We start from the raw sequence: 16,841 nt of genomic DNA, 5'->3' as shown, positions 1-16,841 counted from the left end.
ACTACAGTTCAGAATTGTCAGTGGTTTTCTTCCCATTTTTTTCCCCTCTGGTATCTCTGAACACAGAGGATGCAGAGCATCACAGAAGGCTTGGCAATTCAATCCTAAAATTCACCAGGTTGTGAAATCAACTGTATTTGCTCCTGTGGCATCCTGAATGCCAGTTTTGGGAGTTTAGTAGCAACAATTAGCATGGAACCAGAAGCTCTGTATTGGGATGTGTGTCCTGGTATTAACAGCAGAGCAGCAGCTGTCAGTGCTGGTCTCTGCCTGCACTCTCTGCTGCAGCTGCTGGTGCCACAGAAAAGCATCAAATGCTTGAGCATGGGCCCAGCCCCTTCTGTTTAATCACTTCGAGGCCTGTGGGAGAAAGTGGAATATTTTTCATCACTAAGTCTACTTAGAAAGTGAAGTTTTGGGGCCTCTAAATGGCCATGTATTTTCTGTGGTGACTTGAGCTGACAGCCTGGGTGAAGCCCAGGGTCCCTGTACTGGCCATTCCCCTCCTGAAGTCCTCGCAAGGGTGAGACTCAATGTCTTCCATGGAGTTTGTTCACAGTGTTTCTTCTCTCAGTGCTGCTCTGGTCTCACAAACCAGACACCTGTGCAACACCAGCCTTTTTTTTTTGTTTGTTTTTTTTTGCATGTTTAAAACCTGTTGCATTCTTTTTGCTAGATCCTGTAGCTTTGTTGCTCTATAAAGCTATAAATGGGTTTGTCCAGTTCTATTGAAAGAACCTAACTGAACAGGATTTGCCTGGTGCAGGTTTTCAGTGTTGGGGAGGGATGGAGCTGAGCCCAGCTGAATCTGCACAGTGGCCAGCAACCTCTTGTGCATTTCCATGCTGAGCCATTGCCAGTATTTTGTCTTCAGGAATCTTTGTCTTTGCCTTCTTTAAGCAGAGGGTGGTACAAATGCAGTAGTCAGTAAGTGTCTTGGTATTTACTTGGTTGGACATCCTTGGTAGAGACACATTCTGAGCCTTTGGAAATACTTATAATTTTCATTTCTGAGGCATTTAAAGAGGTTTTGTTCCATTTGGATTTTGCTTTAAAATTGGCTTTCTTAAATAGCAGCTTCCAGATCTTTTATACTTTTCTCACACATAGGGATATCCAACGCTTTTTGCTTGGATCAGGCTGTAACATCGCTAAAACATGAGAAAAGCAAACCTTGTCTGAGACTGTCAAAGCCAACATGTGATTTTTAGGGTACTGATTTGGAATTCACACTGTCAGAGCACCTTGTTTGTGATGTGTGCTACGTGCACACCCAGAACATCTTGGAGTGCACCACTCAGAACCAGTTTATTGTGCTTTCAGTATTTGTTATTCTTGCATTGTGGAAAAGTTCTTTTGGAAAAGGGCCACCAATAGGAGACTTGAGATCTCTGCCTTTTGCTTCTATCTCTAACAACTGTTTTCCTAACTATTTATTTTTAAACTTTTTGGACTTATACTTTGGAATACAGATGCTAAAATGGTAGGGTGCATTCCCTGCATTTGTGTCTCACCTTAGCTCTGACTGGTGAAGTTGAATAGCAAAGGAAGGAAAGTTGAGGAAAAGCTGAATGAAGAAGTCTTGTCTTGGAGAATGAGTTGGACTGTTGAATTATTTTCTTTGTAGGTTCAAAAGCTTCTACCTCCCATCAGCCTGCACAGGAAAAGCAGAGTAAAGCATAGATTTCTGATTTTGTTCTTAAATGACGTGATTGTAAGGCCCAGTGCTGGAAGGCCTTGTTTGGGTTCAGCAGAAAGCTGCCAATTTGTAACTGAGTATTTCCTAATGCCTAATCTTTTACCATAGGCTGCAGTAAACTCACAGCAAGGGAGCAGGCAGAACCACTGGGGGCCTGGGCTGAGCTCACCAGATGTCTAATTAATGCCCGCTGTCAGCTGCCGAAATGTCACTTACAGATATTTTTTCTTTGCAGCCACTGTTTTAATGATGAAGATTATGCACAGATGTCACTTTGTTCCTGGGTTAATGTTGTGGTTGGTAAAATGACAAGCATAAACCGCAGTGCCAAATATGTTGTTGTATCCGAGGAGAAAGTGCCTTACGACTACCTGGTTCTGTGCACGGGACAGAGCTACCAGGTGAGCTGTGTGCAGAGAACAGCACAGTATTCCCAGCTTTTCTACTCTGAGTGGTGTTCCTGGGATTGGGCAGGGCAGCCTTAGCACGGGTAGCACCAGCAGCTGGCAGCCCTGTAGTGCAGCAGGTTGTAGGGCTGTGTCAGTGCTGCTGCTGAAGCTGGAGGAGAGGAAGGTTGGACAGAGTTTCCCACCAGCAGTTTACTGCTCAGGGTTGGGCAGGAGACAAAGCTGGCAAGTGTTTTTGCCACCATAACCATTAAACCTGCTAAGGAGCAGGCTCAACTGACATGTGGTCCCAGCCACAGGAGACTTAACTCCAGCTGGTCTAACACCATTTGACCTAGTTTTGGAAATGGAGAGAATTCCTTATCAAATTAATTACTCATCTCATGTGATGACCATGCCTAGGCACATCCATGGTGCTGCCTGGTATTGTAGCACACAGTGAGTTTCCAGTTAGATTGAAGCAGACCCTTAGCTGCGTGTAAGATGTGGAATCAAGTTGAGTTGAGCTCCAGCCCCACAGGGTCAGCTTCCACTCAGACTCCCTGGGCAGGATGGCTTCTGCCTCCTGTATCCCCATGAGGCCATCAGGCCCCATAACCAAATGGGCAGCTTGGTACAGCCCCTTTGTTGCAGGACTTTGTCTTACCTGGGTGGCTTGCGGTAGAAGTTGTGAGCAAGGCTTTTTGCATTTAAAATCAGGAGATGGATATGAGCAATGTGTGCAGTGCTGTACCACATCTCACAGCAGTGTCTGGCTGCCTGTGTGCAGCAGGCTGTGTGGTCTGTGATCCCTTCTCAGACCAGAGGCACACTTAAACAGCAGCCCATGGGCACTGCTCAGCAGAGATGAAACAAAAGCTGAAGTGTGGGCTGGAAAAGTGCTTCTAGGAAAAGGTGTTTGGAGGTAACTCTGACTTGCAAAATAATTTATGACAAGTAACTGCAGTGGGGGAGAAAGCTAAAGATAGCAAGGGAAAAGGCAGGTTTTATCTGCCTTTGAGAAGAAATTCCATCATTATCTATTCTCACTTTCAAGCTATACACAAGGATGAGAAGAAATGAATGGCTTCTGTTTTATTACACAGAGCTCTAGTCCATCCTTTTTGTAAGTTCCTTATTTGGTAAGCAGTCAAATTAATGCTTAGTAAAACATTATGTGTTATGATTTAGAGATTTACTTGTTGAGTAAGATCTTTTGGTATCATGCCTGGTTTTATATGACCCAGCAGTATTTCAGTTCATCTGGCTGGCAGTGAGACCAGGGTTCAAGATGTGGCTCAGTGGTGCTGAGGAAGTCAGAGACGAGATTCCCTTTTTGCTTTGTACAGCTCAAACTGAGTTTGTTATTGTAAAGCAGCGTTACACAGTGAATATGTTACTGAATCTTCACATTTGAGCTATCAAGCAGGTTTTGATCCCTTTCTCTGGGACAAAATCTGTCATTGTAGAGGGTTGATTTTCGCTGGCAAAAGGTGGAGGCAGAGCGATTAAAAGTGATCTATTATTCAGGGAGCTGCTGAGATCCCCTGCTGTTTGTTGGGACATTTCTGCTGTTTGGTGGCAGTCCCTGACGTTTGCACTTGCACTGACAGCGCTGTTTGAAGTGGTCACCCACATCCCATAGGAAATAGGGAACACATGCACATGTGTACACTCCATGTTCCCTGTGGCCTTGGGTGTGTTTGCTGCTGCTGAGTGTGACAAAGGGTTGGAATGTGCCAGAACAGCAGCCCTTGGGTAGCCAAAGTGAGAGTGTCATTGAGTTTTAACATCTCCAAGGTCTGTGCCATATCCACTCACCAACTCATTTCTCCAGGCCTTGGCTCCCATGGGAGAATATGTTAGTGAAGTCACGAGCCAGTGGCCACAGAGATACACAGAGAAAGTCCCTTCCAATCACTTCACTCTCAATGATGCCCAGGACTGCTTGGAGGCAGCACTCTGGATGGAGAAAAACCTCATCCGCTCCTCAGGTAAGGGGCTTCGTTAGCACACACACTTACAGAAATGTTTCCTAGGCTTATTATTTCCTTTATGCCCTGGTATAATTGGTGCCTGATGAATTCTAACAGTCTTTCATCTGCTGTGCTTTGTTTTCCAGATTAATTTAGAATTTTTCGTTATTTTTGATACCCAGCATATTTAGCCGGGAAATAAAGGTTTGAGATAGATTAATTATCTGCAGTTATTATAGAAAACCAAATGAGTCCCAAATGCAAATCTGTCTGGAGTCATTAATTCGCCAGTGAAATAATAATTTAATTAGTGGATGTGGTTTTCTACTGTATAGAAAAATATCTAGATTTGTGGCATAACACAAAGAAAATAAGCCTAAATTAGGAAGTGTCTGTCAGCATTGTATTCAGTTGCATCAGTGACAGATTTTCACATAGAACTGCAAGCTCCTGGTACTTTTTAACCCTTAAAATCAGACGTTTATGCTGATGTGCACCATCCCTGTATTTCCTCAGCCTTGTCGTGTGTGCTGTGTTTGTATGCTCACTAGTTCATCCACTGTGTGTGCACTGTGGAAAATACCTGGGATCATCCAGGTTTCTGAGCCAACTTTGAACTAGGAAAACAGAGACCAAAGAGTCAATGAGTTCATGAAATGTCAGTTCCTGCTGGCTCTGAGTCCGGACAGTTCAGAGCAGGAAAGCTGTCCTTGTGGGGAATTCCTGCTGGCAGAGTGCAAGAGCAGGACTTTCCTGAAGATGTGTTTTACCTGCCTTGTTTGTGGAGCGTGATGAGATTTGGCAGTGTTTTGGTATGGTGCAAGGTTCACACCTGCTTGGCAGTCCTTTAGGGAAGTTCGAAAAGCATTGGGAATTCCTTTATCGTCCTCCAGGTCTTGCTGTGATCAGCACAAGGGTTCATAAACATGGCAGTGTTTCTAGGCCAGCTCCACCTGTCCTCCAGCTGGTACCAGCCCTGCCCACATAGCCTTACCTGGTATCCAGCTGCTACAGCAGCTGACTTTGCATAGACAGAGGAGGGTGTTAGCTTTCCCTGCTTGCTGCTGCTAGTCCTTCATGTAACTCCCTGTGTGCCCAGTCCTGGAATGTGCTCCAGTGCCCCTGTGCAGAATTGTGTGTGGGAGCAGCCGCTGGCTGGGATGCACAGTGCCAGGAGGATCGGTCACTCTGGAGCAAATGGCACAATCACGTTGTCTCACCTGCCTTGGCATGGGTGCACCTGCTCCAGCAGCAGTGCTGGAGTCATGGGATGTTCATCTTCACTTTGTTACTGCTGCTGGCCTTGGCTGCAAGGTGGAGCTGCATCCCTTAATGAGGCCCCAGCCTGGCTTCATGTGTAGAGTAGGTAAATTCACACTGCCATGAGGTTGGTCTGGAGGCACTTTGGGAGATATGGTCTAGGAGAGATGTGACACCTTCCCCTTTCCCCCTGCTCTGGCTTCAGTTCCCTCTCCTTGCTCTTCCCATCATGTTCTCTACTGCTGTGCAGAGTGCCCAGCTGGAGAGGTCTTCCTCCACTGATCTCAGTTTCTCTTATTCCTCACCCTGCTTCTTCTTCCAGCTGTGTTTCTTACAAACATCCTTCCTTCAGTCTTGACAATTGTACCAGGGCTCTGGAAGGGCTCTCTGCTGCTGAGGGCCTGGAAGCAGAGCAAGCACTGGCCCCATGGCTGCCACTGTGATTTACTGATGAAACCCAGCCACCTAATGCATGGAACCTATTACAGCTGTAATTGGGACTAATTGAAATTCATCTCCTGTTAGCTCTGCACTTTCCATGAAAATAAAAGTAGGATGGAAGTAAAGTAAGGAACAAAACTGCTTTAATGGCCCAAAATGAAGCAATTATTTTTTTTCTCTTCACCTAAGCATAGTTTACTGCCTTATTAAAAGTGTGTTTGTAGGAATACTCTTGCATTAAAATTCCAGTGCATGAATCACTAACTGGAGCCACCAATGCTTTAGCTCATACTGGGATTCTCCTTTAGCTTTTGCAAACTGCAAAGATTCAGGTCACATTAGGGTCACTGAAATGTTGTGCTTCTTACTTGTGGAAAATTAATGAGTCTGCTCTGCAGCAGGACAATGACATTCAGGTAATAAATGATAAAACTACTGTAATGATCTTTATTTATGGCTGTTTTTTCTGTAGAAGGTTATTATGTTTACTCACAGATACATACATTTTCATGTAGTTAAATAATAAAAGCATCCTGAGGAACTGCTCTCTGTTCAGTGGACATAATTTCAGTTCATAATGAATATCTGCAGTTTCTAGACCACTAGCACTGTCATCTAAAAAGCCACTAATATTGTAATAAGCAGAAGCAGTAAATTGTTGATTTACAAGAGGTCAATAAAGGAGCATTGCTTTCCCTGATCGAATGCAGTTGTATTTAATATTACCATATAAACAAGAATTTTAATTTTCCTTGAGAAATGTAGAACTCTCATCTGATCTTGTCCATCCCCAAATGCCAGTGTCTACTGCAGGAACTGAGCTTCTCTCTGAGGGTGCTGTGCTGCCCAAGGGTGAAGGGTCTTAGCCCAGCCTTACCCTGCAGTCAGAATGGAGCTTTTCTCAGCTGTGCCTCAGGGAAGCCCTTCTCATCCTCCTTTTCCAGCCACAGCATCCTCTTCACTCCTCATATGTTTCACTCCCTGCAAGTTGAAAACATGTAAATGTACCATGAGGCTGTCAGCAGCTGCACACCAACATCCTGGCCTGCACTGTCAGCACATGGTGTTAATAAAAATGAGTATAGCAAAGCTGGTCTTTACCCACGGGTTCTGCTGGGCTGCTTCTTGCATTACACCCAGCTGTAGCAGGGAAAAACCAATCAGGCTTACATCTGTCTTCTCTTTCGGCACTCTCCTGAGGCCAGTGTAGCTGCAGACAGGTGTCCTGGCAGGCACAAGCTATGGGATAGATTCTTCTGGCTTGGGAAGTCAGGCCGGTGATGGACACACTTTAGCATTCCTGTATTCTATATGATATTTAGGGAAGTAGTAAGATCTCTTTCTTCTTATGTTTTCAAATTGGTACATTTGCAGGTAAAATGGTTCTGTCCCTTGGGTCATTGCTGTGAACAGTAGAAACATGTTTTCTGTCATTGGTGTGCAGTGTCCTCATGGGGCAAGTCTTTTCTCTGGCAGCTATGAAGAGAGATGTTTCTTTGGCACCTACAAGTAGCCAAACTGATGGGGATGAATGAAATAACCTTGTTGTCAAAGGGGTATAGTAGAACATCTGTTAACATTTTTATCCTTAATATTCTTGGGAGCTGGGGCTGTGTGCATGCTCAGATTAGTATTGCCCTGCATCTCATGCAGTAAAACATGGTCCAGTGAGATTAGCTTAGCCCATGAAATAGTACAATTCAGGGCATTGGGGATGCTGTCACTTGTAGCAAGACGAAAATGCCACTGCTGAGACAAATGTTGGTTGGTTGCTGCGCTGCCCAGGTGAGAAACATGGAAGCACTGGGAAGGTGATTTTTGGGCATCCTTGTACTGACAGGACACATCTGAAACACAGGAGTGATGTGGGCACGGGCAGGCAGGTGGAGGTGTTCCTCCTCCCTCTAGACCCTGCCACTTGCTCAGGGCTGGGGCAGCTGAGTGTGGCACGGCTGTGGGATGTGTGGTGTACAGAGAGCTTGAGATCTGGGCTCTGGCCCTCACATGAGGGTCCTTAGCCCCAGGAGAGGAGTTCCATTTTGCCTGGGTTGCTTAAAGGCTTAGTGGATCACACAACAGACAAATGCTTCCTGTTCCAAGAAGAGGGCAGAGGGAATGAAGGGGAGAGGAGCACGTCTCAGTCTTGCTCAGAGGAATGTCGGTGTTTTATATAAAACCATCCTGAGATAAAACACACAGCTGCTCTGCTGCCTCCCAGCTCTGCCTCTCTTATTGTCAGGAGGGCTTTAGCCCTTAGGCTAGAGAGCCCTATCATTCTCACACAGAACAGACCCTCCCCTCCTCATGTTCCTGCTCAGCTCTGACTGTACCATTTGAAGTGGCAGCAGTTCAGGACAAGAATGAGTAGGGCCCTGGCCTGCAGCTGTGCAGTGCCAGGCAGGAGGGATTGATCAGGTCTGAGCTCCCTTCGCCCAGGGCAGGAGGATGGAGCTGGGTTCAGGAGTTGTTTCTGTGCTGGTGCTCTGCAAAAGGAGCAGCAGTTCCTACACGCTGCTGTCATGGCAGCTGCTTGGATGAATGGATGGCTGCCTGCAGCTTGCTGAACTCCCAGCAGTAGTGAGCAGGGATGGAACTGGCTCTGGGCTGGGCATTGTGCCATGAGCAGCTGCCTTCAGAGTTGTGCCGAGCTCTCCTCACCACCAGGGTCAGGTACCTCTGCGGGGCCATCCCCATCCTCTGGAGATCAGGCTTTGGCAGAAAGGAGTGGCAGAACTGGTGACCTCCATGTGGCACAAGGGCTTGTTTTCTATAATTTGGCCTTTCCATGGCTCGTGGGGGTTTTTCTGAACGCTGTATTGAATTTGATTCTGACCGCACTCCCCTCCATCAGTCCTTTGAACAAGCAAAATTAGGGAGAGGGGGAGAACAAAATAAAAATTGTTATTTATTTATTTATTTACCCATAGAGGCTTTTCAATCAAAATAATTCAGATTATGGGGTCAGGATGAATATCATACTTCTGTGTTAAGTACTTGCCTACTTTGTGGGATGTTTTGTACAGATTCTTCACGAAATTATCTTAGCTGCTGTTGCTAGGTAACATTGTTTGCTTCATAGCATCAGAGAAACAAGAGGGTCAAAGAGTGCAATTCCACGTTATTATCATCTGAGTTATACTAATAAGGTTTTCATTGTATGTCTTAGAAATCTTTTGCCCTTTTTTTTCCTCTTAGGGAACATCATTGTCTATGGGAATACAATTGACACATACACCACGGTAGAAGCCCTCTTATCCTCTGGGATTGATGGCTCCCGCATCCATCTCGTGCGGGCTCCGCTGGGCTCTGCCAGCCCTTGCCTGCCCGAGGCCGCCCTGGAGTGCGCGGTGGGGGAGGTCCTGGCAGGGGCAGGCGTGACCGTGCACCCCGACAGCATCCTGGCACAGTGGGGCCAGGGGCACCATGGCCTCATCACCTGGGCTGCCTTCACCACTGCCTCCAGCCTCCTCCACCTGCAGTGCTCAGTAAGTACGCGCTTCCCGTGCCTTTCCTTCAGGCTGGTTTTTTAACGCAAAAGCTGTTGCGTTGTGATTTCGGGGTTTACCTCAGAACCTCGGGTCCCTCCCCTGAAGATTCCTTCCCAGGTGTATCAGTCACCTCTCCTTTGCACTCCCTGACCCCTGCCAAGCACTGTCTGTCAGTCCTAGAATTCCAGAAGGGCATTGAGTGACTGGTAGATTCAAAGGATGTCCTCTCCCCCTAGGGGGGGCATTAGGCTATCCAGGTGTCCTTTGTCCCTTGAGACCTCCCCTCCTGTACCTAGTTGGTGGGCTTCCTACCCCTTCCCTCCCCCTCCTCTCTGGGGCTAAAAAGAACAGCAACCATGAGGTTAGGGAGTTCTGTTGGAGCCATTGCTGGATTCAGAGGCCTGTGGGCCAGAACAAAGCTCTGGATCGAAACCCTCCATCAGAACCAACTCCTTTCCTTCACCATCCCCTTAAAGCTCCTCTGCCAGAGGGAAACCTGAGGAGCAGACCCTCTTAAAGGAGGAGGCTCCATCCCACCACCACCAGAGCTCCTGCATGCCTGGACTTGTCTCCAAGCACCCAGCTGCAGCATCCAGCCAGCCAAAAGTGTCTCTGGGTTAAAACACCACAGTGCCGCTATTTAGTTCAGCAGCAAGGGCCAGACAAGCTCAGGCACGTCCCGTCCGACTGTATTGGTAAATTCCAATAAAAAGCAAAGCCATCACATTTACTGCTCCCTCACAGATTTATCTATTCCCTCGTTGTCTCTAGGATATTGAACGTTCGCTTGTTAGTCTCAATGGTTATTTTTTTACAAATCCAAATAACCCTTTTGTTAATGTCCTGACTGATTTGGAGTAAAATGTATTTAAGTCACCTGACACACAAGTAATTGTGACTGCTGAGTGACAAATAGTCTTAATTCATTTTCAAAGTAATTCTAGAAATCCTTTTCTTATTTAAATGTGCAGTTACTCCTGTCTATAGCTATGTGCATTTAATTGTCATAGTAGAAGCCAAAAACACTGGGATAGCATGTAACTTAATGAAAATATATTTTAAGTGAGTTCCTTTCCCTCTACATCAATGATTGCAGGTTTTTTTCACTTCCAGTACCAATATCTTATGGAAGCTATCAGCATGTTCACAGCTGTGGCTCTGCTCTGAGACTGGGGGCAGGTTCTAGCCTTTCCTAAGAGTCAGCATGGTTCTGTTTTCCTTTATTGGGCTAATACACAGGAATGAGTCACTTCGAAACCTGCATCCATAGGGAGCCACCAAGACCCTCCACACTCCCTGCTGTGCTTGCCCTCCTCTGTGCAGCTGTTGGGGTTAACTGTGGAGAGGGTGAGCCCTGTGCCTCTCCCAGAGAGCTCCCCAGGTGTCGGAGTCCCTGCTGGCCCCCCTGCTCTGCAGCCCTTTTCTTTTTCACATAGGGATGGTTAAGCCCTTTGTGTTGGGGGAGAAGACCTCACACAGCACTTTTATCCAAAGCTGTCTCCTGACTTTGGTCTCCATATCAGTAGTGATGTTCCTCCCACTCTCTCCCTGTATGCCACTTTTTAAGTTCTCTTATTTTTCCTTGAAATCTCTATTTTTATCCTTCCACAAAGGTCTCGACATGATTCTTGTTTTTGCAGCTTGTTATCCACTGACCAGCTCTGCTCCAGCCCCCCCCTTTTCCCCACCACCTTGTCTGCATGGCCTACACTGTTCCTTCAGATGCCTCTTGCCTTGGGGTTTCTTTCTCCTGCCCATTAGTGCCCCATGCTCCTCCTTCCTCCATCCACGGTCCTTACTTGTGGAGGTCTCTCTTTCACAGCCTCTAAGATGAAAGACCTCAATTGCTTGTGATGTCAAGGGCTTTGTATTCTCCAAAACCAGTTCAGCTGCCATGCAAGGCTCCTGTGTCTGCCTCCAGCCCTGTGGGAGGCTGGACTCAGAGGAGGAGCGGGCTCTGGAGAGCAGCTCCACCAGGAAGGCAGCTGCATTCATGAGAGACCAGGCTCTGCAGGAATTGACTCTGCAGCAGCTCTGGGCCTTTTGGGATTTCAGCAATATCAACTGTTGACTGGCAGTTCTTGGGGACCTTATTTGTTGAGTCCTACAGGATAAAAACAACAGGAGAAAATCTCTTCTTTCCCTAAAGCAGCAGCCTCCCTCTTCCCTACCTCCTGCCTAGGCTGACAGATGGCTCCCACCTGGAGGTTGCAGCCCTCCCCTCTAGTGACACTGTCCTGCCTGTCAGCCAGCAGGATGTGGGGCTGTGTGGTCCTCTTGCCCTCATGGGCAGAGCTTCCTTGATTTTTGGCTCCCTGAGATGGTCAGAATTCCCTTAGCTGTGCATAGTTTATCTATGAACAAGCCCAGGGGCTCTGGCTCCTTCACTGCTTATGCCAGTGCTGCTAAAATTTCCAGCTCCCTCTGCCTTTTCTTTCAGCCAGTCGAGTATCTGACATTTGCCCTTAGTCCCCAAGAAAGCTCTTTGGGGGTACAACTGGGTAACAACTTTACCCCAGTCACAGATTTGTCCTGAGCTGGTGCTAAGGCAAGGACAGATTACAGATGCTGCTTTGGCCTGGCACAATTAAGTCTTGGGCTGCTCAGAATGAAGGAATGAAAATCTCATCTGAGACCCTTTCACGCTTTCCTCAGCCAGCAAAGGAATATTTCTTGCTGGAGGGGCAGCAACTTGTTGTCTGATGGTTTTAAAAGCTGAGGGCACACACAGTATGTGTGCTGAGGGCACTGAAACTCACTCCTGTGAGTTTCACTAACATGGGAAAAGCTTTGTGTGAGGGCTCTGGGATTTCACAAACCCTTGGAGCAATAGAACAGTCAGTCTTCATCTGGGCCCTTTGCAGACTGTGGTCTTGTTCAAAACATCTCTCAGCCTTGTCATTCTTATTCCTTTCACCCCTCTGTGGCCAGTGGGCACTCTTGACTTACACTCATTCAGGGATCACGTTCTGCCCGCTCTCAGTTTATCCTTTGCCAGAGAAAGCTTTGAGGATGCTGCTCGTGGTTGTTGCTTCTTCCCCATCTGCTGTCTGTTCCCAGCACCACCTGCTTTGCAGTGCTGGCCGAGCTGCCCCAGCTTCTGTGGGGGGAGAGGAGCTTGCTTCCTTGTGCCCCAGGACAGGGACTGTGCCCATACCACGAGAAAACAAAAGGAGAGAATTAGCGCTTGATTTTTTTTTTTTCTTTGAGACTTAAAGCAGGAATTTATGGATTTAGGCTCCTTGGCCTCTGCAGCTTCCACTGAGTGAAATTCTGCTGCTATAGCTGGAATGAGGATGACATTTCCTTCTGAACAAGTTTAATTTCTGATCTTTCAATTCATTGACTGTCCCTGTGCTGGTTAGCCAAAGTAACTCAATTTGTTGGTAAACAGGCTCAACAGTTGGGAAAACACTTGTAATACACAATTATCCCGCAAAATTCCAGATACATTGGTGCTTTTCTGTTCCTGGGGGTTTCAGGTTGGCTTGAGCATTTGAAAGAGAACAAGCTTCACAAAAGGTTCTTGTCTATGTTCCATGCTTGGACTAACACAGAAAATACGCAGAGCCACTCAGACTGTTTGATGTGGCAAATGTTGGAGTTTTTAAGCTAGCTAATAACCAGAAGCAGATGAGTCTAGTTTAGTAATTCTCCTTTCTGCTGCCTTAGTCTTAACTTTGGTAGTTGTAAATGCTGGATCAGAAGGATCTCTCTGCTGTGACAGTGTGGCTAAAAGGACACTGTATTTCAGATTCTTGTTTTGTAAAATAGCATTCAGAATAAGGTCTGGGTTTTAGTATATGAAGTCAGCCAATAAGTAATATATAATTATCTTCACTTATTTGCATCTCTTTTTAGGCATTTTTTAGCTTTGCCTACAGGACCCTGGATTATGACATCTTTAAGGCTGTCAGTGATGCTTGCCTTGTTTTTGATGGAAGAGTTGTGATTGATACTGAATTCCACACCAATGATGCCAGCATCAGGGCTGCAGGCCCTCTGACAAAGTTCTCCAGGAGATACTATAGGGATGAATTAACACACAGCAACTTCAACTCCAAGGAGATTGGCTTTGAGCTTGCTGCCTCCATGCTGAGTCTCTTTGAGTCAGCCCCTCAGCCCAGTTCCGGGCCACCAGAAGGCTCAGACAGACTCATCCCCATATACAGCAGGTGTAAAGTTCAAGGTATGTCCAGCTGGATTTCTGTCACACTTCCATCCCTTCTCAGGTATTTTTGCTCTTCTATAGTACAGGCAGGTCTATCTCACCTCAGGTGCCATCTCATGGCAGTACAGCACTCAACGCTCCTTATGAACTGGAAAAAGATAATGGCAGAAGGAGGACAAACAAATACTTTATTTTCTTCATTGTTAATGACTTAATAAATCTCATATTTTCATGTATGGCAGGTGGTGTTCTTCCTGGAGGTTATAACTACTTGCACATTTCCAAGCCTGGAATCCCCGTGCCCTTGGATGTAGAACTTGACCCATGTGATCGTGTAAGTTAAATAATGGAGCTTTTCTTCTTTTTTTCTCCCTGTTTGTTTGAAAAAATGTTCCTGTTTAGGGTAGCTGGTTCTGGAGGCACAGTACACACCAGGTTTAGCTGGAGAGAAAACCAGGAGCAGTCACAGAGGTAACTGAACCTCTTGGGTGTTCCTTTCCACATTTCCTGGTATTTGGCTTTCTCCAAAGACCCCTGGTTTCCATGCAGAGGATGCAGGACAGTATTAGCAGCATTTCATGCTTTCAGCCTTCTTTGCTCCCTGCACTATCGTGCTGCAAGTGCATACAGATGATGGCAGTCTGGCAGGGAAATTCAGCTGATTTTTAGAAGAGCAGGAAGTATTGTTAAAGAGATGCTCTGTGCTGCTAGAAAATAGCAAGTCCTGCAGCTGTGAGAGCTGTCTTGGAACAGGGCACAGGGAAGCACTTCCCATGCTGGGCTACATGGGAGATTTTCCCAGGATACAAACATGGGGATGTTTCTCTTACTGGAGAACCTAACTTGAGTCAAGAAAAGGACTAGATTAATGTATTTTAAAGCCAGAGAGGACTTTCCACCTAGGCAAGATCCTCTGTCACAGAGATTCTATTCTACCTTTTTCCTTGGGAATTTTGCATCAAGCCCATTTTTGCAGCTGATTTTAAGAGCAGCTTTTAAAAAGCTACTTCAGTGCTTATTCTAAAACCTGAACAGCAATGAAAAAAATGGGCTTTTTAAAAAGAAAATGGTTTAGGTAGAGGAATCAAAGCATGGCTCACCTTGCTTTTCAGATCCAGGATGAGCCATCCAAAGCAGCATGTAGTGGAGAGCAGAAAGGACTATCAGAGAGAGGAATAGATTTTGATATTCCAAATTGCTAGCATATGATTAGACTTATTTTGCTGCCACTCTGATTACCTGCTGATTACCTGAAAAGGGACGATATTTTTTAAAGCCACTCCAGAAACTTAGTGTAAAAATCCTAAAAGAATTTTCTAAGAAAGAAGTAAGAGAAGCTAGTGAAAGGTACTAGCTTAGGTGTGGAAATACTAAAGGTTTCTGTAGCCTAGCAACAGGTTGTAGAAATGTATAAAACTGTGACAGGAATACAGCTGGAAAAAATAGCTTCAAGCTATCTGATCATCCCACTGCAATGTGAAATTTGAAGGAAATTTTTACATTTTTGTCTGAGTGACTGATTTAAGTGGCTGAAGCTAAATGCTACAGTTTGAGCATGAACATCCAATATTGGTGTTCTTTTATTGACAATAAACGTGGTATGTCCTGTGTGTGCTCTGTGTCATAAAGGAGGCTGAGCAGAGTTCAGCTGAGTTACCCAAACAGAGCTATCCAGTGTTGTATCCTCCTGACTCCAGCTGCTGCTCCAGGAGGTCACAGGTCCCTGTGGATCTGGTGTCACACTGCCGGCACAGCCGGAGGGCCTGGGTCCCCCAGGTGTCTGCAATGACAGTGGGATGGGCAGTAACCAAACCAAACCACATGGAAAATCTGTGTCCAAGCCACAGCAACATGCCCAATGAACTGCTGTGCCAGGAGTGGTCTCTCAATTTTAACAGCAGGGTTGAGGATTTTAATCAGTGAGAACTGTGGGCTGGGAAGCCCTCGCTGACCCTGTACGTGTGCCAGGTCAGGTGTTCTTCTGTCTCCACAGCTTTCCTGGTGTTTTCTGTTCCAGGGGACAGAGATTGTAACTGGGGAGGCCAGTCATGGGAATTACTTCAGGATACACTTCAGCAGATACAATATGGTGGACAGCATCACCTGCTTTTCCAAGGAACCCTTCCCTGTCTCCAACTACATCTGCTTGTACGGACAGCACGAGCGCCTCCTCAATGACCTGTACTACCGCTGGAGGGCCGGGCAGCTCACAGACCTCTACAGGTGAGAGGAGCTCACTGTTGTGCACAAAATTTACCTTCTGGCAGAATTTAAGGTTTGTCTTATTGTGCTTTGTCTTTTGGCTGTTTTCCCTTGGAACAAAAAAGGTAGAAAAACAGATTTAAAGATATTTTCCATTATTTAGCAAAATTGTCGGTAAAAATACAAGTCCCTAAGACCTTCCTGGAAAGATCTTTGTGTCTGAGATTTACTTGGAGGAGCAATGGTTTACTTGATTATCTTTCATCTGAATGAGCATTTCAGTGTCTTTATCACTTTTGTTTAGAATATTCAGTAGGTTAATCATTAAGCTGAACCTGAACAATCCTTTATTACCGAAGACTCATGTTTAAAAGTCACTTTTAAAAGTATTTTTGCTTTGAATCAAGTTTTTAAGTCAGAGGTTTGTAGGGAGATTTTAAATAATTCATGGTGATAGTCACACTCAACAATTTGCCTATTTTTATCTGGTGAGAGAGACTGAAGGGCCTGGTTAGTTCTAGTCATGTGCCATCTCCTCTGAGAGAATGTTTCATTGCTTTTGATTTTCATTTGAAGAATTCCCTTACGAATGGTGCTTTGGAAGATAAACTGTCACGGATGGAGTAGTGAAGTGCTGCCTTACATCAGCTGGGTAGAGACAAAAAGCCAGGCTCAGGAACAAATGATCAGTTTTTATTGTGATACAAAGCTGATAGTGGTGCCTGAAACACTTCCAGGTTTGATTTTCTTCTATTTACAAGTGATTAGAAGAAAGGCACAAATGATACCAAAATTTTCAGATTAAATGTTGTTATTTAGATAAGTTTGTAAAAGTTTGCTGTGAAGGGTGTACTGTGGTCCAGAAGATACTTGTGAATATTGCTGCCATAGGGCTTGATTACGATTTATAGCAAACGTTGGGGTTGTTTTACAAGAAAGGAACGGGGCACAGCAGACATGAAATTCACCTGAAATTCACTGTCATTGAGTGTTAAAAGAGGAACTGAAGGAGGGTGACACAAGTGCATGAGAGATGGGCTAAACAGTTGATTTCCTCTCCTTGTCATGGCTCGTGTTGATGGTACATTTGGAGCACTAGAAGAACTCCTTAGGCTGTGCAAGGTACCATCAATCCTTTTGGGGGGCATTACAGTGTGCACACCCAGTGTGAGCTCACCTTTTCTGTGAACCATGCTGAGGTGTGGTCAGGGGCATTTG

At 45.7% G+C, this 16,841-nt stretch overlaps 1 protein-coding gene across 1 annotated transcript in view; it reads left to right on the top strand.

The window, feature by feature from the left end:
* Window positions 1–16,841, top strand: part of CFAP61 (cilia and flagella associated protein 61) — an 88,377-nt gene that overhangs the window by 50,527 nt on the left and 21,009 nt on the right. The window contains exons 18-23 of the mRNA XM_059840636.1: window positions 1,935–2,100; window positions 3,923–4,079; window positions 8,958–9,247; window positions 13,112–13,439; window positions 13,664–13,755; window positions 15,439–15,644. Of these exons, the coding sequence (XP_059696619.1) occupies window positions 1,935–2,100; window positions 3,923–4,079; window positions 8,958–9,247; window positions 13,112–13,439; window positions 13,664–13,755; window positions 15,439–15,644 (1,239 nt within the window). The remainder of the gene's footprint in view (window positions 1–1,934; window positions 2,101–3,922; window positions 4,080–8,957; window positions 9,248–13,111; window positions 13,440–13,663; window positions 13,756–15,438; window positions 15,645–16,841) is intronic.

Source organism: Haemorhous mexicanus, chromosome 3, assembly GCF_027477595.1.
Source record: "Haemorhous mexicanus isolate bHaeMex1 chromosome 3, bHaeMex1.pri, whole genome shotgun sequence".
In the NCBI taxonomy this organism is placed as follows: domain Eukaryota; kingdom Metazoa; phylum Chordata; class Aves; order Passeriformes; family Fringillidae; genus Haemorhous; species Haemorhous mexicanus.
This window is presented reverse-complemented; position numbering and strand designations above follow the sequence as displayed.